General features: G+C 46.4%; 1 protein-coding gene across 1 annotated transcript in view; it reads left to right on the top strand.

The window, feature by feature from the left end:
- Nucleotides 1–20,773, top strand: part of SLC1A3 (solute carrier family 1 member 3) — a 79,573-nt gene that overhangs the window by 24,027 nt on the left and 34,773 nt on the right. Inside the window, exon 3 of the mRNA XM_028523349.2 lies at nt 62–199. Coding sequence (XP_028379150.1) covers nt 62–199 — 138 coding nt within the window. The remainder of the gene's footprint in view (nt 1–61; nt 200–20,773) is intronic.

The following is a 20,773-nucleotide window of genomic DNA, read 5'->3' as shown; positions in this document are numbered from 1 at the left end:
CTTCTAGGACTGTCACTTCAGTTTCAAAAAAGACTCAACTTTTCTTCTTTTCCCCCCTCAGGTACGATCCTTGGATTTGCGCTCCGACCATACAGAATGAGCTACCGGGAGGTCAAGTACTTCTCCTTCCCCGGGGAGCTCCTGATGCGGATGCTGCAGATGCTGGTGCTGCCTCTCATCGTCTCCAGTCTCGTCACAGGTACCAGGCAGTTCTGTTAAAAGTGTGCTCGAAGTTTGCTTAGGAAAACGAAAGCTTTAGGTTTCTGCTGGATGCATGCTCTGTTCTAGAAAAAAAAATCCCTTCAAAATGATGGAAAGGCAGCTTTAGTAATGCATGAATGATAATAACTTGTCTTTTACCAATCACAAGAGGAAGCATTTAAACAAGTATGTAATCTGGTCTGCCTCCCTACGAAAGAGGCGCCTTGCTAAACACCACACCACCCGCCTTCTCTGACCACAGCGATCCGGTTGACAACAGCGTACAACAGGTCTGTTTTCTCACCCTCTCATCCCACCCAGATAGCATCTGGTTGGACAGCCTATTAGCTATTGATGCAAGAATGCTTGTTCTCAGAGCCACCCGGACTTGAGTGGGAGCCTTCTTGGAAGCCTCATCCAGAGGTAATGCTTACAACACACTCACCACCTCTGCTGCCACCAACACTGCCTTTTCCTGGTGAACCCGCATGATTTCGTGTCCTTCTCCAGTTGTCCCCCCCACCCCCACCCCCGTTACCTTTTACGCCTGTGGGAGAAGGGGGAGGGGGTGGGAGATTTTCCCATCGATGCTTTGTCAGTTGACACTTGGATTTCCAGCGAGGGCAAACTTGGCAGGATAGGATTCTGTTTTCTACGACAGCAAGATAACAGTTTACGCCTGCGTGGGACATGGTTAGTCATGTGTGTGTGTGATTGCTGAACACAAACGGAGCCGAGAAGTTGCAGGAAAATGTACCTGTACACTCCTTTTTGCCTACTCTTCTTCTTCCCCACAGCCCATCTCCGGCTTAGAGGAGGAATGCCAGCAGGCTGGTTTCTGCATCTGTAGCCAGCGCCCAGACCTCAGGGACTACCGACCCTGCTCTATCCCCCACCTTTGGCTCACTGTCCCCCCTTAGGCAAGCCGCTCCACCTCTGTGAGCCGGCTCTGCACACCTCCTCCCTTCGCAGGGAGTCCTCAAGGATATGTATGCCCTCCCTTCAAGACCTGTGCACAGTAAGAGCTCCATAGTACCACTCGAAAGCCATGGAGCGAAAGTCTAGGTATACTTCATGCCTTAGGGGACTGGCTATTACTTGGACAGAAACTATGTCAGATTTTTCCTTAATGCCTGGCTGCTGGCTTCTACTTGCCCAGGTCTTTAAACAAGTGATTGCATGCACAGGAAGCTCGCACAAGGGGAAGAACTGACCGTGAGTGCGGACAGGAGATGGGGGGCAGGGGGACACTGGTGTTTGAAACTGGCCTGGCCCATTGCAGCCTCAGGTCTTATCTTATCACAGGGGCTAGACTAATGCCGACGTGAGGGCACAACCTCATTTTACTAGCCGCATGCTGCCATTTTACCGGGAAGCAAGTTTTTTGTGGGAAGCAATTAGAGGACAGAACTCACAGCACCACTTTTTGTGGAGTAGGAAGTCCCGCTTCACCATCCCACTGGCTGGCGCCTGAACGGAGTCCCTGCAGTTCTCTGGAATGCAAACGGAGGGGGTCCCGGATTCTTTGTCCTATCTCTTCAAGGGCGGGGTCTGTGTTTAGAGGTTTCCACTCTCTGGTAATTGTGTTAAAAACCCCATGTTACCCCCTATAAGGGAAGAGCCCTCATTAGGTATCATTTGAGGAAATGCCATTAACACTTCCCCTTAGTAGCAATCCTGGTCAATGGTTACCTTGCAGTGGGATTTCCTGGTGTTTTCTAAAACTTAACACACTACATTTTTTGAAGGAATAAGAGAGTGCACTGAGTAACTTTGCAGGAAAAACTACTGTGATGCAATCCCTTTCGCATGGTTAAAAGAAAATTTGTGGGCAAACCTCAGAGAAGTCATCAATGTTTATAGTATTGTTGTTAAAGAAAAAGGAATTATAAGCTGCAAACAACTACTATGACATGAGCTTTTAAAATGTAACCTAATCCCAAGTTGGGAATGCTGTCACTTGGGACCATTAAGAGGGTCTCAGCTCCTTTCCAGGACTGTGTTAAGACAAGGGGTGTAATGATTTTGTTTGCCAAAGGTCTTTTTAAGGTGTGGGTCTCAAAGGAGTCATTTCCGAGCTACACAGCAATTTAGACACTTATGACTGATTGGGATGCATGGTTGATTCAATCAGAATTCCCTTCAAAGTTGTCAGTTCAGTGATTCTAAACCAAAGTGGGGTGTGACCCAGGCAAAATGAGAAGGAAGGGTATTTCTGCAAATTACACAGGCCCTGGAGGATCCCTGGGTATGTTGGGAGGTGTCACTAGCAAATGTGTTGCCCCAGGGAGGGTCAAAGTCAGGGTCCACTATTGTAGAGTGGAAAAGCAAACCCAGATGCCTCCAGTGGCCAAGCAGGTGACCTCTATATATGAAACTGTCATTTCAGGCCACTGTTTGTTTTCCTCCTTTGCTAGAGTCATGGATACAGGGGAGTATTTCTCAGCAGGAAAAGTGACATGGACAAGTGTGATGATAAGGGGAAGGTGACCCAGCTTGCAGAACAGAGTAGACACAGGGAGGCAAGGAGACTCTAGCGACCTGAAAATGATCAGCTCCGGCCAAATGTTTCCATGTGCCAACAAGGACTGAGTCTTCTCATTTTTTCAAGAGGATCCAGAAACCCAGAACTTTGAAAGAACCTCTAGATGTTCACGCGCTGATACAATGAACAGAACACGGCACTGCAGACCACGTCTGCGAAACAGAGTATGTCTGTAGACCTAGTGCAGCCCTCGGGCTGCCAATGTCAGGGCGCAGGTTGGAGTGTCAGGGCTGAGGACCTGAGAAACGTGTGCCCCCGCCAGGCTCGTGCGGGGTTTCGTATGTCGCCTTTTCCACTGTTGACAGGTCCGCGTCAGAGCTTAACTCCACACGGAACAGCTATCGGACACCACGCTTGTTGCTCTCAAAACAAACAGCCATTGGAAGACCTCTCCCCTCTGCCCTCTGGGTTTCACCACGCTGCATCATAGCTAAGCTGCTCTTTTTTGGCACCGGACAGGAACGCCAGAGTAAGAACCCAGAGGTCACACCTTCACAGAATGTATTTCCCAGTGGGACAGTGCTCGACAGGCATGGTGCGCTGAAGTTCCAAAGCCCCAGGGTGCGGGCTGACAGACACAGACATGAACGAAACCTTTATCGATTTCTTGGATTAGGCATTTGCTCTTAGAAGATTCTGTCCATTTCATGGTACTAAAGTCCCATTTAAGCTCTGAGACACCTGAGCTAGGTGTCTGTACCTGAAACACCGTGTTCGAGCTGTGGCCCTGAAGCTCCTGCCAGCCATGGTCCCTTCTTCCTGGACCTGAGAGTCGAGGAAGCATCGGTGGTGCGTGTGACTCTTCCAGAAGCTGCCAGAGAGGTCTGGGAGAAAGCCCCATGGCTGCATTTGCAACATTTTGTTAAACAAGAAGAGTACGTCTGTGCCAATCCACCACAATAAAATAGGAGTTTGGCACTGATTTCTATTGATTTGGTCAGGATAGACAGCCCAACGAGATATTCATGCCAGCAATATGAGTTGGTTTGGCTGGCTGTGTCTGATTAAATTCCCTAGATAATAATTAAATCCCGCTTCAGGCCGTGCGGGGCCGTCATAGTTACCACCACCCCTAGACTCCCAAATCTTCTCCGAAAACTAGTGCCTTCTCCTTTTCTCATTCTAACTGAGCATTCCTCCTGATCACTCCCCGAAAGGGAAGTCCTTTGTGTGTCCGGCTTTCTGGAAGGGTGGGGGGGGGTCTTCACTTTTGACAAGCAATTGCCGTGGAGTTGGGCAAATTGTAAGGAAAGGTTGGTGGGGGGGCCGTCAGCAGCAGCAGTGAAAGGAATGGCCGTGTTTGGGTTAGGGGCACTGGAGGCAGGGTTACGACATGCGTGACGTTTATCTTCCAACATTCACTCCTTCACGCCAGACACCGAGTTGGGCACGGGGGATACTCGAACAGAAAGGTATCGCCCCCAAGAAGATGTATGTTTGGATGTTGGGCGGGGAAGGGGAAGCTTCCCTGCACCGCTTAAGTCATGCGATATATGTAAATGCCAATTTCAACTCGAAGGGAAGGAGTCCAGCGGGTCCTCTGTCCTCCCAGCAGAAAAGAGACAGTTTGATTGATTGTAAGAACGTGATCCCAAATCTGATTTTTTTGAGTCATGGCATCTCCATCACTTACTGAAAATATTCTTTACATCAACATACATTTCTTCTGGTGCCTCAGGTTGTTATGGGAAATGGATGCCCCCTGTTCCTTGTCTTGCAATGGAGATGATAATAGGAGATAATAAACCGCAGTGGAAGTCTAGAGGATACTGTTGGCTGGGACCTGAGGGGGGCTGCAGGTGTTGTTGAGGTGTTAATGCCCGCGAGCACCAACAAGACTCTGTTTTACCTGCAATCCAAAGGACTGAAAGAGAATCGGGAAGGACATCTTGGACTGTGTGATTTAAGATCAAGGAGGGGTCTGTGTACTCCCAGAACAAATAAATACCGTTGTACTCACTCCAGTTTGGGAAACGGGGATCTAGTCCAGCCTCGCTTCCCAGTCATTGTTCGGCTTCTGCCTAAACATTTCCAGGGATAAGAGGTCTTTGGAACTCGCTTGTCCCCGGAACTCTCCCACGGTTCTGTTTTGCATCCAAAATGAAACAAACACATTTTTAAAAAATCCAACGAAACGAAACACCTGCCCGCCTGGAATCTCTGCTCCATGGGTCCAGCTCTGAGATGTGTCACCCATTCCTCAGGCAGCCTCCTGTGACAGGAGACTTAACTCGACTTGAGGCCAACAAGCTGTGGTCACCGGCCAAGGGCTCCCTACCTGAGAAGGTGAAAGGAGAGATGATAGGTGTACCTCCAAGGAGGACCCTCGGCTTCCGAAAAAATGACAGTCGCAATAACAGTGCCATTTTTCTCACTTCATTTAACACAAGACGGCAAACAATGAGCTCGACAATTCTTAATTTGTGGACACGTGAAGGGTTTGTTTAGGACTTGCCAAAACTTAAGAAAAACTTGATGTATTAAACTATTCCTCGCCTGGCTCCAGTGTACAGCGGAGGCCTGTTTGAAATGCTCCAGGAAAGCTTCTGTACAAGAAAAGGGACTGTCAACTGTCCATGTATCCCCTCTTCCCCACCCGTAGATTTTACTGGAGGGAGAAGAAAAACTGGAAAGTATCTGTCCTGGGTGGGGAGGAGGTTCTTTGTGCCTCTCTGTCATTCTCTGTGAAATGAAGGTGAGCGTAGTACCTGCGCCATGGGGGTGTTGTGAGGATTTGCACCTGGAACATAGTACCTGCTCAGTTAGTGGTGGCTACTGGCAATGAGAGATGCTGCAGTAAGAGCTGTCCTGGCGGTCCTCATTGCGTACATGAAAATTCTGGGGCAGGTAGAGAGAGCTCCGTTCAGGGGCCTGTCCCTAAGCCTCCTGATCCCATGCATCTCATTTGTCTGTGGTCCCTGAGGCGATGACATCCCTGTTAAGGAAACCAGAATTTCATCGAGTAACCACATGGGGGCCGGAGAATTCCTTCCTCGCCACTGGAGGGGACCGGTCTCTGCCCTGCAGTATGGGACGTGATGACCTTACCACCGCTGTTTAAGTCTAAGTGTTATCTTTCCTTATCCAGCTCCCCCATCTTCCCTGAGAACCGCAGCCCCAGTGTGCATTGTAGCACCTGGAGTCGGGGAGGCAGCAAATTCCACGCTCTGCTCCCCCGCCGGGGGCCGAGCCCTTCCTGCTCACTGCAACCTCAGACAAACTGAGTCTGTGTCTCAGCCCGTGAACGCTGGTCCTGGCAGCCTGGAAACGTGCCAGAGGGAAGCTCCGGCCCGGCCCGTTTGAAGCCAACTGGCTGGTCCTTCTCTGTCTTCTCTCTAGCACTACTCAGGATCCTGGGAGGGGAGGCCCAGCGATGCCCATGCGGAGAGGGAGGTTGTAGGGTAAGATGGTAAGACCCGTCTGCGGGGTGAGGAGACCACCTGGCTTTTTCACATCATATAAGAAAGGAAATCTGGGGAATTAAATGCTTTTTAAAATTTTTCTTTTTTTTTAAAGTGGATTTGGCTTTGGTAAAGTGTAGACAGAGCCATTTAATTCTAGCTGTCCTGGGAAGTGTCTGCCTTTCCATTGCAGACACTCAAATTCAATGAGCATCCCCGAGGTTTCTGTGGACCAGCCACTTTTCTAGGACCCAAGGGTCCCAAAAGGAAGAAGTGGAGGTCACTGACCTCATGGAGTTCAAGGTCTGGTGGGGACATAGACTTGGGATTGAAACAGCACAGGGTGAGGGTGCCTCGGGCAGGATGGGCGCCAGGGGGGCCCGAAGCAGGACACAGGCCACGCCACCATCCCTCTCCCTGACTCCGGTTTTCCACCTCCCTAGAGAGGGGGCCACTCTGTCAGCCAAGGAGGAGGCTTTGTTTTCGGCTTTTGGTCCTGCCTTGCTTTCCTCACACCTTACTTTTTCACCATTAAATACAATAAGAGCTGGGGTGAGACCCTGTGAAGTGCCCAGCAAAAGTCACCTGGGGCCGTGTGGCCTCCCAGGTGGGGAAGTCAGAGAGAAGAGGCTCCTGATGGGGTTTCAGCCCCAGAAATGTGCCTTTTTGGATGGGAGCCACTCAGCTTTTCGGGGGGGAAGCCAGGCAGTGGGAGGCTGCCCAAGCGGGAAGGCAGGGAGAGGTAGAACTGGAACCTGGCTCCTGCCACCCAGAGCGGGGATCCCCTCTCCAGCACGCCCGGAAGGCGGCCGTCAGCTGCCATCTGCAGATTCCATCCTCAGTCAGTCTGCGCCGTCTAAGGCCCGCCAGGGGTCCTCCTTGCCCCTATGGAGCAATAGGGAACTATGGCCCTTCGGATGCTTCAGGAGGGCACCTGAGCGCAGCCCAGGTGTGCCCATTCTGGTCACGTGTCCGACTCCCCTAGGCCCTTCACCACCCTGGTTGTGCTCCCCTGCACCCCTTTGCATTCCCAGAATCGAACCCGATGTCCCAGATGTCACATGACTGCGTAGGGACAGGGGTGCCTGGACCCAGCCCTCTGCGAATACCAGCAGGGATTGGGCCAGCCGTTGTGTAAACTGCCGCAAACCATTGGCTCGGAGGATTTCAGCCTGGGGTCACCTAATCCCTCAGAATGGAACATTTATGGGGGGAAGAAATTTTTCTGGTAGAAATGGCATTGCTCTTGAGTTGAAAGATCAGAAGGCCCAGGCTCAAGGCTCCGTGTGAGATGAGACTTTCCAGAAGGCTGGGGCCCGCGTGACTTGGGATTTTCTTATCTGCGAATTGTGGCTGCTTCGAGTTTGCCTGTGGTTTTGATCGGTTCTGGTTTGAAAGCAATTTCTGAAATTTTCTTCAAAAAGGAAAAAGCCAAAACGGAAATGTTAAAGCTTCCTTTAAAATTAAATTATTCCCTAAGAAAGATAAGATTTTACGAATTTGGCGATTTCCTTCAAGTTGCTGTTGGAACCACAGTGTTGGGAAGAGGTGCTTTCCTTCTGTGAATGCGGCGGCCCATAGACCCAGTTGCCTGATGGATTCTGACGAGCCATTTGTGCGTAAGGACTAGAAGCGGTGGGTGGCGGCTGAGGGCAGGGGATGCTCCTGCAGGAGCCACCAGTGTATGCGTGTCTAGCTTCTGGCATTCACGGGAGAATTTTTTACGGCCTGATTCAGATCAGTTACACTGTGTGGGACGCAGCCCTCGGGGTCCACCACACACCCACCCCAGAATACTTCAATGGGCCTGAAGCAACACTTGGGAATTGGTGTTTCTTTATAGTCCTCCAGATAACGTTACTGTGTACCCAGGGTTGAGAGCCACCACTTGACGGTTTTTCTGTCGTTGTTCTTTGGGGTGTCACCACTTCATTCAGGTCCTTCTTAATTCAGATACCCTCTCTCCCAGGAAGCCTTCCCTGGCTTGCTTCTGGCCCCTACTAATACATGCTTCCAAAGGAGTAGCTTCATTCTTCCATACGCTTGTCTTTAAAGTCATTTAAATAAAAGGAGTGCTTACCATTTGTGTAAGTAAAACAACATAGAATACACCAAGCAAACCACGAAGCTACTCCCACACACACAGAGGTGCCGGTCTAGTGACTCCGATTCAATGGACTCATGCTAGGGGACCTGCTGATCTCAGGAATTACTGGGAACCTGCACTCACTGTAAAAGACTTCTCTGTGTCTCATAAAGTCAAAGAAAAAGCTGCTGGAGTTTCTACCAGCAGCAGAGAGACAGAGACAGACAGACACACAGAGAGAAGTTTCCATAGCCAGACAAGGCTTTCTGTGACAAGGTCATGGGTCGTATGTTTCCAGGGGGCAGCGCCCTGCCTTCCCTGTGTTCCAGGTGTAGTGGACACTTCAATAAGCAGAAAGGGGGTTGGGGGGGTATTCTCTGGTGGGGGATTGATCTGCCGGGATGATCCAGCCAGTTCTGAGTCTGGGTAGAATCTAGGTTTCTGCAGGTTCCTTTCTCCAGGCAAGATAAACTTCTTGGTAGCTTCCTCCTGGAGAAGGTCTTTGCAACGACCTCAGGGCCCCAGGCTGCACGCGGGTGCCCCGCGCACGTCTGAGCTCGTTTTCCTCGCCCGACAACCTCACCTCGGGGAGACTGCTCTCCAGTGTTCATTTCCTGCGCTTCCGCATGCGGGAGAGAGGCTTTGCCACCTGGGTATTTACTTTTTAAAACAAATATATGAGTTTCCATCTGAGTGTTCTTTGGAGGGAATACACTTCCCCTAATTTACTAAGGGGACTTCCTCTCACAGGGCGTTGGATTAAGAGTGGCCAGTCCCCGCGCTCTGTCTGGGGGCAAGTGAGACAGAGGGGCTGCTGGCTGATCTTTGGGGGTGAGTTCTACAAGAAGAGCAGGACAGTGGAAGGCCTCCTAGATCCAGCCCGTTGAAGCAACTTCCACATCACCAGGACTTGTCAGTATCGCATTACTGTGTGTGTGTACATACACACACACATGTGCACATATACATACACAATCTTGTTTGACCTGTGATATCCCTGGGCCCCCTGCCACATATATGCCCCCTCCAACAACTGGATTATTTTAAAGCAAACACCAACTGTTTCATTACATTTCTAAAAGCAAAGGAAACATAAGAGAGGTGTGATATGTTAAATGATTTTTAACATGTTTTATGTTTTCTTTCGTGTCCTCACATACACACACACATACACTTCAACAGCTGTCAGTCACTGGAAGAAGGTCTTGCCTACCGAGTTCTTTACTCTCTTTCCATTTCTGGCGCCCACGTCCCCCCACCACTGCGTCCTCTCGATTATCAACACTCCCCTGCAGCCTGAGCATGACAGGGCTTTAGTAGGAAATAATGCAACAAAGTGTGTACACTGTGACATTTGGGGACACAACGTGCCATTATGACACAATCTGAGTGTGTGTTTGTGCACACATAGCTGTGTGTGTTTGTCCTTTTTTCCAAAGTCCTGCCAACTCTAAAAAGTATTGGAGTCTGACCGTGCCTCTGCTGTTGGTGATTGTTCTTGAACGCACAACTTTTCTAGAATTGGTTCCTGTACTTTATAAGGTTTCACAACTCGATGGTTTCTAGTTAAGCTGTAATTTGAGTGCATTGTTCTCAGAGGTGTTTGTGCTGAGAGCTCAAGTTTTATTATTTTGAAACTATCTTCCTGGAAATGTATTGCAAAAATTTCCCCAAATTGTAATATAGTGATACATACAAACCATTCATACTATCAGCATACCTAACCTACGCACACTGAGTATTTAAGAAAAAAATGGAAATGTTAAGAGTTTTTACACCAGAATCTTGGAATCTACACTTGACGACGTCCCTGGGAGCGTTCCTTTGGTGTGCACCCCAAAGACAGCCGTAAGGACAGACATCAGTGCTGTAGTTCTTACACATATTTAGGAATAAAACCAAAAATCTATAGCACTGCTCTAGGTGCATTAAAAGTGCCTGCGTGTTGGACTCTATGAGCCATAGAAACACATTTACTGTGAGATGATGTGGCTCTTGCGCAGTGTGGGAGCAGAACTACAGGCGGACTTCTGTGAACAGCGTGCACTGTGACATCCAAGCATGGTGGACAGTTTCAAGGTCTCTGATGTCAGTGAGGTGTCCTATCTCATAGTTTTCAAGCCTTTATCCTACCATTCAGGGGAGCAGAAGGCAGGAGAGGCTTTAAAGACTTACCGTGAAAAATGTATGAATTATGAGAATTCGTTCTACTGACTTTCATCTATTCCCGTTTTCCCTCTGAACGGGATACACAGTGTCATTATTTGTTTTAGTAGGAAGCTTTGGGTTGAACTTGCAGAACACAGATGTTCTGTGGGAACAGGGCTTGAAGTCACTGTGTAATTTCCCGGTAATTAAACCTCTGAACACTAACTTAGCTGCTGCCAGTGAGGCCAAGTGCCTGGAAAGCGCCGTGCACGTCACAGAAGCACGTGTTCCTTCCGTGAAAGGCGAGGACGTAGCGATGCGTGTCAGACGTTCAGCGTCGGAGGCGCACTTCTCACCCCATCTCGCCATTCGCTGCTAAGCTCCTCTTGTTCCTTGGGATGATAGAAACCTATTTGATAGTAGAAGGAGAGGCTCTCTCATTTATACAAGGGCCCGAAAGTTATTTCTTGGAACTGGTGGACAGGTTTATCTTATTTCAAGATTGCGCTTATTTGTTAACAGCTTTATGGAGATATAATTCACATGCATACAATATAGTCATATTAAGTGTATAATTCAGTGGCTTTATTCGCAGTTGTGCATCCATCACCACAATCGATTCAGAACAAACAATCTTCGCTATAAAGCCTGAAGGACCCCATTCCCCCAGCACGAGGCAAACGCCAGTTTTCTTTCTCTATAGATCTGTCTATTCAGGGCACTTCATAGAAATAGAATCATCATACAGTGTATGGTTCTTTGTGATGGCTTCTTTCAATGAGCATAATGTCTTCCGGGATCATCCATACTTTTGCATGTATTGGTATTTCATTTGTTTTTATGGCCAATTGTGTTCCACTGTGTGTGCATACCACCTTTTATTTATCCATCCATCAGTTGGTGGACATTTGGGTGGTTCACTTCTTTTTGGCTGTTATGAGGAATGTTTTCTATGAACCTGCAGGACATGTGTTTTTATTTCTCTTGGGTATATACTTTGGAGTATAATTGCTGCATCCTATTGCTTAACCTTTGAAGAACTGCCGGACTGGTTTCCAAAGTGGGTACAGCATTTCCCTTCCCACCAGCAGTGTTGGAGGGCCCTAATTTCTCCCCGCTCTCACCAACACTTGTTTTTGGTCTTTTTGGTTATAGCCATCCTACTGGTTATCTAGGAGACGCCATCCTAGTGGTACCTCACTGGGGTTTTGTTTTGCATCTCCCTGGTGGCCAGTGATGCTGAGCCTCTTTTCAAGTGCTCATTGAGCATTTGCGTGTCTTCTTTGGAGAAACGTCTGTTCCAGGGCTGTACAACCTTTCAGCGTCTCTAGGCCACCCTGGGAGAAGAAGCGTTATGTTGGGCCACACATTAAATACACACACAATAACGAAAACTGATGAGCAGAAATAAGGTTTTAAGTAAAGGTACAATGTTACATCAGGCTGCATTCTTGGCCCGTGGGCTGCAGGTTGGACTCTATTTGGATCTTTTGCTCATTTTTTAATTGGGTTGTCTTTATTATTGAGCATTATATGTTAAAATTAGCTTCTTAAATGCTCTAAATATTAGACTATAACAGTGATGACTATCAGCTTGTCGTAAATCACAGTTAGGGTCACTCTTGAGAAAGATCGTTTACTGGCATTATGTCCTATTATAAATAAGCACTCTTAAGTTCTTGTTTCAAAGTATAAAGCAAATGGTAAAACAATGGTAAAAATGACTACTTCTATAATATTATATTCTTTCGAAATAAAACTTCTCCCTCCCTGCCAAAAAGGAAATAGTTGGATGGCATTTTCTAATACAGTGGCATTTTGTTTGTCTTTGTTGTAGCTTTTATCTGTAAAGACCTGTGTCTTAGCTAAACTTTTAAAGCCACAAGATGTGTACTTATATTTGTGCTGGGTATTGGGTACTGGGTATTTGTACTTACTGTTGTACTGGGTATTATAATTGTGCATGTTACATTTCTAAATGGTAAAATTCAAATAGTAAGTCTTTGGCTATACTAAAATAATTGTTGTAATCCTTTAAAATGTAGATATAAATGCATCAATTACAAGTTTTTGGTACATTAAAATACAATGTGTTCACTTCTTTAGTTATAGTGAATAAAAGTGAAGTTAAACATTAAGGCAGGTGACACAACAATGTGAATACACTTAACATTTCCGAACTATACATTTAAAAATGATTAAGATGGTAAATGTTATGTTTTTTTACCACAATTAAAATTTTCTTTCAATGAGCTAGATGCAATAGTTTCATGTCAAGTCTCTTGAAAGGGGCATTCCAAATGGTGGTTTGCTCATCGATGTCACCTCCTGCGGTTAGCATTTTCACACAAAGCTGTGGAAGGACAATCATCGTATACAATCATCGTATACTATACACGGCTCAAGGCCCATAGCGTCCTCCCAATTTTCCTCCTCACTTTCCCTTTTGGAAATGTGGCATGCAGATACTTGGGTTATCCCTAGTGTTCATTCCTGAGGACGGTGATCCGATCATCTCTCTAAGCGGAGACCTTCCTCAGCGGTCCCTGTGGTTTGCCCTGAGGAGGTGGTTGGGGTGGGGGTGGGGGGGAGTGACAGAAGGAAGCTCAAGCTCATCCCAGGCCGCAGATGCTAAAACTGGAGTGCCGATACAAACCCCACTGCTGGGAGGTGGATTTCAGGGGCTCTGCAGTGGCTGGGTGCATCTCAAGGTACAGAAAGGTCCCGTGACTGAAAGCGGGGCTTTCACAGTGCTGATGAACTAGACAGATGTATTAGGTCCTTTTACTGCGAGCTCTGCTTCCAGGTCAGTTATTTCCAACTCAGAAAGAAAGTAAATGTTTGCTCTCGTTGGGTGTCTGCACTTGGGTGACTGTAAGAACCGCCCCTCAAGTTGCGCTCTTTTAGGACACCCCCTTCTTAAAGCGCTAGCTAGACCTCAGATTCTGTTCTTGAATGCTGCATCATCGAGGAAAGACTTCTTCTGCCTTTTGACCATGAGTTAGAGCCGAAGTGAAGCTTACAAACCGACCATTCTCAGTAACTTGGGTTTGTTTTTTTTCATTCTGCTTCTATGTCGTGTCTGGAAACCCCAGCAGTGAGCTTTACTTGATGGGATATTTTATCATGGTACTGATTATTGCTAATTTTTATGCCTAAATATGGCTAGAGTCCAAGCAACTTCTTGCATTGATTGTTGACATTTGTCTTACAAGTATCTAAGTAACACACAGACTGACTACAAGTCATTTCTTTGTGTAAGTTAAAGAAAACCTCCGAAGACTCTCTGGTGTAAGCTAAACGTAAGCCACTGAAGTGTCTTTAAAGAAACAAGACTGTATTGGTAGGGAAACCAAAGACAGCTGGGTCTTCTGAGGTTGATGCCAAGGAGGGCAGCATTGGCGCTGGTGCCAGAGGCAGGATGGATCATTGTCTGACAAAGGAAACTCTGGGATTTTAAAGAACCCTGATAAAGTACCACACAGACTGTCCTCAATAACAAGGGCTGGCTTTTTTTCACTGACAATTGGTTTCCTCTGTTTATTTTGCTGTTTCAGATTATCCTTTCTGTGTTGAAATCCACACAAGGGTCATAAGATTAAAATCCTCAAAAAAAAAATAACAAACCATCCCAAGCTTTTTGGAAAACTGACTGTTGCAGATTGCTCAGTAATGTCTGCCCCTTCCTCCGTGATTGGACAAAACCGCACTCCGGTATGTGTGTTGGCCTTACTCTTCGGCCCTGTGACTTGCCTTTGGGCGCTCAGGGCCAGCCAGTCCGCTCCAAGTGCAAGCCGCATGAGGGCAGACCGTGTGTCTCTGCCCTGATCAAGCTTTGTAGTCAAGCTCCTCGATAGGTGACACACTGGCACGGCGCCACCCGGTGCAATGCAGCTGTTTGCGCGTGTTAACAGCGACAATTTAACCTCCCTCCTGGGCAGTGGGGTTTGGATGTGAGAAGGAAAGCGATTTTCAGCATCATATTTGTGGTCTCTGTAAAGGAGAAAGTTCTAACAAGTGGTTTCTAAATCTTTGAAAACGTCTTATTTCAACATTTCTAGTTCAAGAGGACTCACAAATAATGCTCAATGGGGTATTTTTGAGGGGGAAAAAAAATTCCTTGAAACTTTGCGGGTACAAGTCATTCCTGCCTCTGTGGCATATACACTGGCGGGATTTTACAAGGACACTGTTCCCCCTCGTGCTATTAGGATGTCAAGTTCAAGTCAGAGGTAGAATTGGCCCCATGGTAGGTTTCTCATGGAAATGGTCTCTGTCCACAGCCCTGTTGTCACTAGTCACAATGTATGTATTCTAGTGAAATGAGATCCCATGTGACACCACTTTACAAAACACATACTTGTGAGAGTTGTAATGGAATTAGACTCCGCCCACTTCACGCTCACCCACGAGAGATGCAGAAAATGCTTCGTGATTCTGCACAATTCTTAGGTTTTCATTGCTTCTTTTTTAAATTACCCTACTGGAAATGTGTAGGGGTTTTTTGTTTGTTTTGTTTTGTTTTTTTGCAGTTTTAAGTAGGAGTCTAATGCGATCATTTTCCTCTTGAAATACTCAAGGAGCCCTGTGAATATTCAACAAACACTCTCTGTTAACCAATTTCTGTTTTCAGCTACATTCCAGTCATAATGCAACTTATTAAGAGGACTGAATGAAATCATTTAATCAATTTCAATGTACAAATGGCAAATTTAGCTGCCATGAATTCCTCAGGAGTGAAGCATATCTGATCTTTCCAAGTAAATATTTTCATTTTTGACATTCAATCAGGATACACTCAAATTCAAATATATCTTTTGTTAAGTAGGATGTTTCCTTTGGCATTTGAAATGATTCCAAACTTTGCTCAGAAAAGAGAAAAGGAGAGATCAAGTGTATTAAAGCAAATTTTATCCATTTTACTTCATCACGTTACTCCTGCCAGCCTACCCACCGGTCTGCTCACACCCAAAGAGTACAGTACCTGTAAAAACCAAGAGAGAATCAGTGATTCTTTCATGGAAAGAGGTTTTTGTCAGCACCAGAAAAAGGCAGATTTTGGTCAAATTGGACTGAAAGACTATTTTCTTAACAAATATCCAGACTCCAGTCCTTCTTTTTACTTTCCTTTTACAACTGAAGTCAGTTTTTGAGAAAAGGCAGCAGTTATAATCATGATACTTTAAAGAGAGGAGGGTTTTTTTATTGCAATTTATCACATTAACTTCAAGGCTTTTTCTGTTTGTTTTTAATGTATCCCAACCATTATGCAGAGGAAACTGAAGGAGGCTCTGGTTGCTGTGGGTTTGTAGTGAGTATTGTAGGGTTCTGTTATTGGATCATCCATTATTTCCTGTAGCATTATAAAGTAGAGGCTATAAGCTGTTCCATGTAATCACTGAGAATTTTCTTTTAATTAAGGCATTAATTAGCATTAAATTTACCACTGGTTTGTATTTATCCTTTGGGGCGGGGCAAGCACATAAACATGCAAGAAAGAGTACTTGATCCTCCTGAGCACTTCTGTTATTGTTTTAAAAAATAATTGTACGGCCTCAATGTTGAAAGGAAGTAAAAAGGATTTGTATGTTCCATTATTTTATCTACAGGCAGGACAATGCCACTCTGACCAACAAACTTTAAGTTTAAAAACTTTAATTTAGGAACTTTTCAAGGAAAGTTGAGATTTGTGTCCGTGAACCTCTCTTACTGATGACTAGTATTATTTGGAACACAAACTAATTCGAGCCTGAGAAAGATACCATTTTTGCTCCCATAATTAGTCCGACCTTTGGACACAGGCTCCGAATGCATTCCGTACCACACCCCACACGGGCTCCTCTGCAGAGTGTAGGAATTTGGCTCTTACACGCTTTGGTTGCCCCTGGGAGGTACGTAAGGCTCCGGTGGGCTTTGTTTACACAGTGCGCTGGTAGGATAAACCCTCCGGCCTTCTTGTGACACGGAGCTACTGCCGCCAACTCCCCACATGCACAAAGAGTCAACATCCACACTCAAGACGCGCAGCCCCCTTAGCAGAGGCCCCAAAAGGATTTGTTAAGGCTCGAACAGACCCAGCGTGTGACTGGCCATGACAGACAGCGGATCTTCACTCCATTTTTTCCTTCAGCCGCATGCATTGTGAAAAGACTCAGCTGAGGGGCGCGTAGGGCCTGACCGTCTCATGGCTCTAACTGCGTTAATGACCTGGGTGGTTCGAGGGTTATTAAGATGTCAGTGAAAGAAAACAAACAAACAAACAAAAAACATGCAAAGAAAAAGAGCACAAATATACTTTTTTTTTGTACTCCATATAATGAACAGCCCTACTTGTATAGTTTGGCCATGTTCTTTCTGTGTGTTTGATTATGAAAGTCACAAGTCTAGCCTAGCTGAATGAATTTATCTGATTGGCTCTTGGGTAAAAGACTCTCTGAAAAGTTAATTATGTCTAGCACAAAAGTGGATAATAGATTAAATTCCCGTTTTTGGTCTTCCCAGAGGAAAACACAATCTTATCTTCCTTTGGTTGACAAGATCGGGGATTGGAAAGTGAGCAGGGCTCTAGCCTTTCTCCAGCTTGTTTGTCTGTTACAAACAAAGATTTTTCTATCTCTTTCAGGAACTTTTTTCCCAACAAAGTTCTTCTAAGACAGTTCTTGACCGTGTTGAAAGACAAGGTACAATATATACAGTTCGTGTTGAGAAAATACCCTAAAGAGAAATCTAAATCAAGGCTTCTCAAAATTTTTCCAGTCCCACCACACTTGAGTGATAAAAGCACTCTTTTTAGCAAGTAACAGTAGCTAACATAATCTCTCACTTTTGTTCTTACTGGTGTGGGGAGGACAGAATGTGTACAGTTTAAAAGGACTCGAAAGATTTTTCTGATACCCTGAGACTGATGTGCCCCACTCCCCAACCCTGGAAGGAAAGGTACCTTTCCAAGTGAGAATAATTGTGTGAGTTTTCTGAAAATAAAGAATTATAAAATACTCCCCATGGATTACATCAGTGCATTTAAAATTTGATTCAGACTCTTAGGAACATTGATTTACTTACGGTTCACTTTCAGGAATAAATTCCTGGACAGATGTGAAAGTCAAGTTTGGGACTGTCGGTCTACCTCACTGTTTTTATCAGGCGTGTTCAACTGTTAGTGTAGAGGCGGGTGGGGAAACTAGATTAAACATTGAGTGGACTTGTCCACCGTCTCTACCTTGACCTCCAGCTCCAGGATGAGAGTGAAAGCCTTCTGTCCTAGACACGGGATAGGGATTTCCTACATTCTGGGGGGGGGGGGGACGGGGGGGGACTGGTTTGTGTTGCAGTTATTTACGTCTAATAAGATAAGGATTCTTTTTCCTAAATATGATCATAATCCCTATTATCACTTGTTTAAAAATTAACAATAATCCCTTCATAATATTATCCAGGCAGTTTTCAAAAATCCCCTCTTCTTTTTACTTCTCTCTTTTTAGTTTGTGGGTTTGAATGAAGCCACAGGTGGATTGCTTTACTCATCCTTTCAGTCTCTTCATCCACAGGCTCTTTCTCTTCCTCCTCTCTCTCTTTCTCTGTGTCTTCCCCACCCTTTTCTTCTGCAGTTTGCTCCCCACAACCTGGATTTTGCTCGTTACAGCTCCCTACCATAGTTTAACATCTTCCTCTGTCCCTGGGACCAACTTCTTTACACTCACAGAAATTCTTTTGTTTCAGAAGGGGAGGGAGCTGCATGACGAGTCACTAGGTATATGCTTACCTGGAGCTGTCTGCAAAGCATGCTTAGTGACACACTTCCCACTTCATAGTCCTAAACCCTTCTGCTTCCTAGAAAGGACCTACCGGTCTCTTTCAAGGTGTGAAGATTTTTACAGAGCCGGCTCATTTTGATGAAGATGATGAGTGCATGTGGAACAAAAGTGAATTCAGCTATTTAGATTCAGAAAGAGTAGGAAAATGATTGAAAAGTTGTTTTATACATTAAAGGACATGTAGAAACTAGGGGCTAAGCCAGGAGCTTAGCCCCCTGCTCTGACTCCTCCCCATCCTCAGGCTGGTTGACTTGACCTCCTCAGCCTTGACCTCTGACTATGGCCGCTGCCTCCCCGTCAGTCCACACTGCAGCATCTCAGTTCAGTTCTGCAGCAGCAACTCCCTTGCCAGTCCCCACGCCAGCCCCCATGCCTACCCCCTCTCCCCCTAGGGACTTGCCCTTTTCCAACCTGCCTTTTCACATGAAGGCAGCATGAACTTCCTCAAACTCAACTCGGAGCTTACCCCACATCGCTTTTGCAATCAAGGTCACGTCTCGTATGGCTCCTGCTTCTCCCTTTCCATCTCACTTCTCCCCACACCCACTCATGTCTGCCTGGACTCTTCTCCAGCCTCTCCCCCTGAAGCCCCTCCCCTTTACCCTCAGGTCTTACTCTGGATGTCACGTCTGCCAGGCAACCTTTTGACCCAGAAGGTGTCCCCACTGTTCTCCTCCATCTCCTCCAGCCAGCTACAAGTTTCGTGAAAACAAGGGACCATTTTGCTTGGTGCTTCATCCTCGGGGGCTGGAACCATCATTTTCTGAGATCCCAGAGAGTCCTCAGTTATTTTAGAAAGCGTCACGAAAGTCTCCACTTTCATGGACAATCATATGATACACTGCCTAACATTTTTCAGAGAGGCTAGCAAAGGTCCGGCTTCTCCTGAAACTGTCACACTGCTTCCTAGTGCACCACCAGACCAGAGGAGCCACTATCTGGACTCTTGGAGAAATATCGCACCCTACTGCCAATTTATGCGGTTGGCTAATTTTTTTTCTTCTTCTTTTTAAACAGGCAAAGAGCTTTGCCATGCTTTTTCTGGAAAGATCACTGTTTCAATCTTTCCGTTAATATTTGGTGGAGTGCCTGCTAAATCCACGGCATGCAGTTCTGCCCTGGGACATGTGTGCCGTTTAACACAGTGAGCATTCCAGGGGCGTTGTCTGACTGCCGGCCAGTTCGCCTCCCTGATAGGCATTTCTGGATATGAGGAAAGATTTATCTTGGCACCCCTAGCTCCAACTGGTATGCACGTGCACACACACGCACTCACACTCACTCCGTATTTTCTCCCTCAGGGCCTAAGATCGTCTGTTAAGAGTTCAGAGAGTGAGTTTCTGCTGCAGCCGAGTAGCTGGCTCTTGCTAACTTTCAAGGGGAGAAAGGGCATCTTTCCCTCCCCTGGAACTGAGTACGACAGCTTAAAAATAGAACAATGTGTGTTTGGTGTTTTCCTTTTCCCCTCCGCATCAATAACAGGTGTATAGTTACAGACACAAAGAGCTAGATTCACATCTTCTGCGCGCCTCGGGAGAATTCCCAGAGTTACCTGGGAGCGAGATCTGGGCCTAAAACGTTTCAGAAAAAGAAAGTAACTCAATATAGCTCTGTGTTACTAACACTGCTGGGTCACAGGGCTTCATTCTCCTCCCCGCACAGTGACCCGAGGGTCCAAATGCACAGTGGGAGAAAATGTCACCCAGACTGATTCCTAGGCACCAGAAAACAAAGGACAGTTAAAACCCCTAAAAGTTGAATTAGAGAAACTAACATGTGAATTGCAGGCTTCGGACTGGTTAGGGCAGGGGTCTGTGGGCGGGCACGCTTCCACCGGAGAGCATAGGTACAGCTTCATAAACCAAAGGTGAGAGGCCAGATTGATCTGCTACCTTGCTTTCTAATGCCTTTTTTCCTTCTCAAGTTGTAATGCAACCTCTTAGAAGCGTTGACCTCACAAGCACTTTGTGATTCAATTCCTCGCTTGCCTGCTTTGTGGGTTTTGTGGCATGTCCGTGATTAGTGATTAGTAACCGGTGTTAATGAAGAAGTTCGCACGTACTGTCAGTTTGCAGAGTGGAAGGAAGTGGCATCCCCTGCCAGCACACTTCTAGGCAGCTGCTTGCAATTCTTTCTCACTCGCTCCCTGAGGAAACGGTTCCTAATAAATTTGGACAGATGCTAGGCGTTTGGCAGTGCTGCGAAGGGTACTAGTGTTCAAATGTGGGGTTCCTTCGTGTTTCATAATGAAAATTCAACAGCTTCTATGCCTTCAGTGTGTTCCAGTGTTCGCATAAATAGCTCACGCATGACTCCACACTTACCCCTCGGGAGTTCTCCTAACCTATTTATTGGTTCTGACGCCACCGCTACTAAATCCTTGGCTCTCAAAGTCCAGCTGGTAAACATGCACAGGCAGATCCAATTTGGCACTAAGTGGGACTCCTTTCTAAGTGAGCTTTTCCAGTTGCCCCTGACAGCCAAGTCAAGCGTGGCCGGAACTGGAGCTTATCGGTTATTACAGTTCCCCGAGCCCCTCCTCCAGGGCTCCCCTCTCTCCTCCCCCTCCCATACGTGT

Source organism: Phyllostomus discolor, chromosome 3, assembly GCF_004126475.2.
Source record: "Phyllostomus discolor isolate MPI-MPIP mPhyDis1 chromosome 3, mPhyDis1.pri.v3, whole genome shotgun sequence".
NCBI classification, from domain to species: Eukaryota; Metazoa; Chordata; class Mammalia; order Chiroptera; family Phyllostomidae; genus Phyllostomus; species Phyllostomus discolor.
This window is presented reverse-complemented; position numbering and strand designations above follow the sequence as displayed.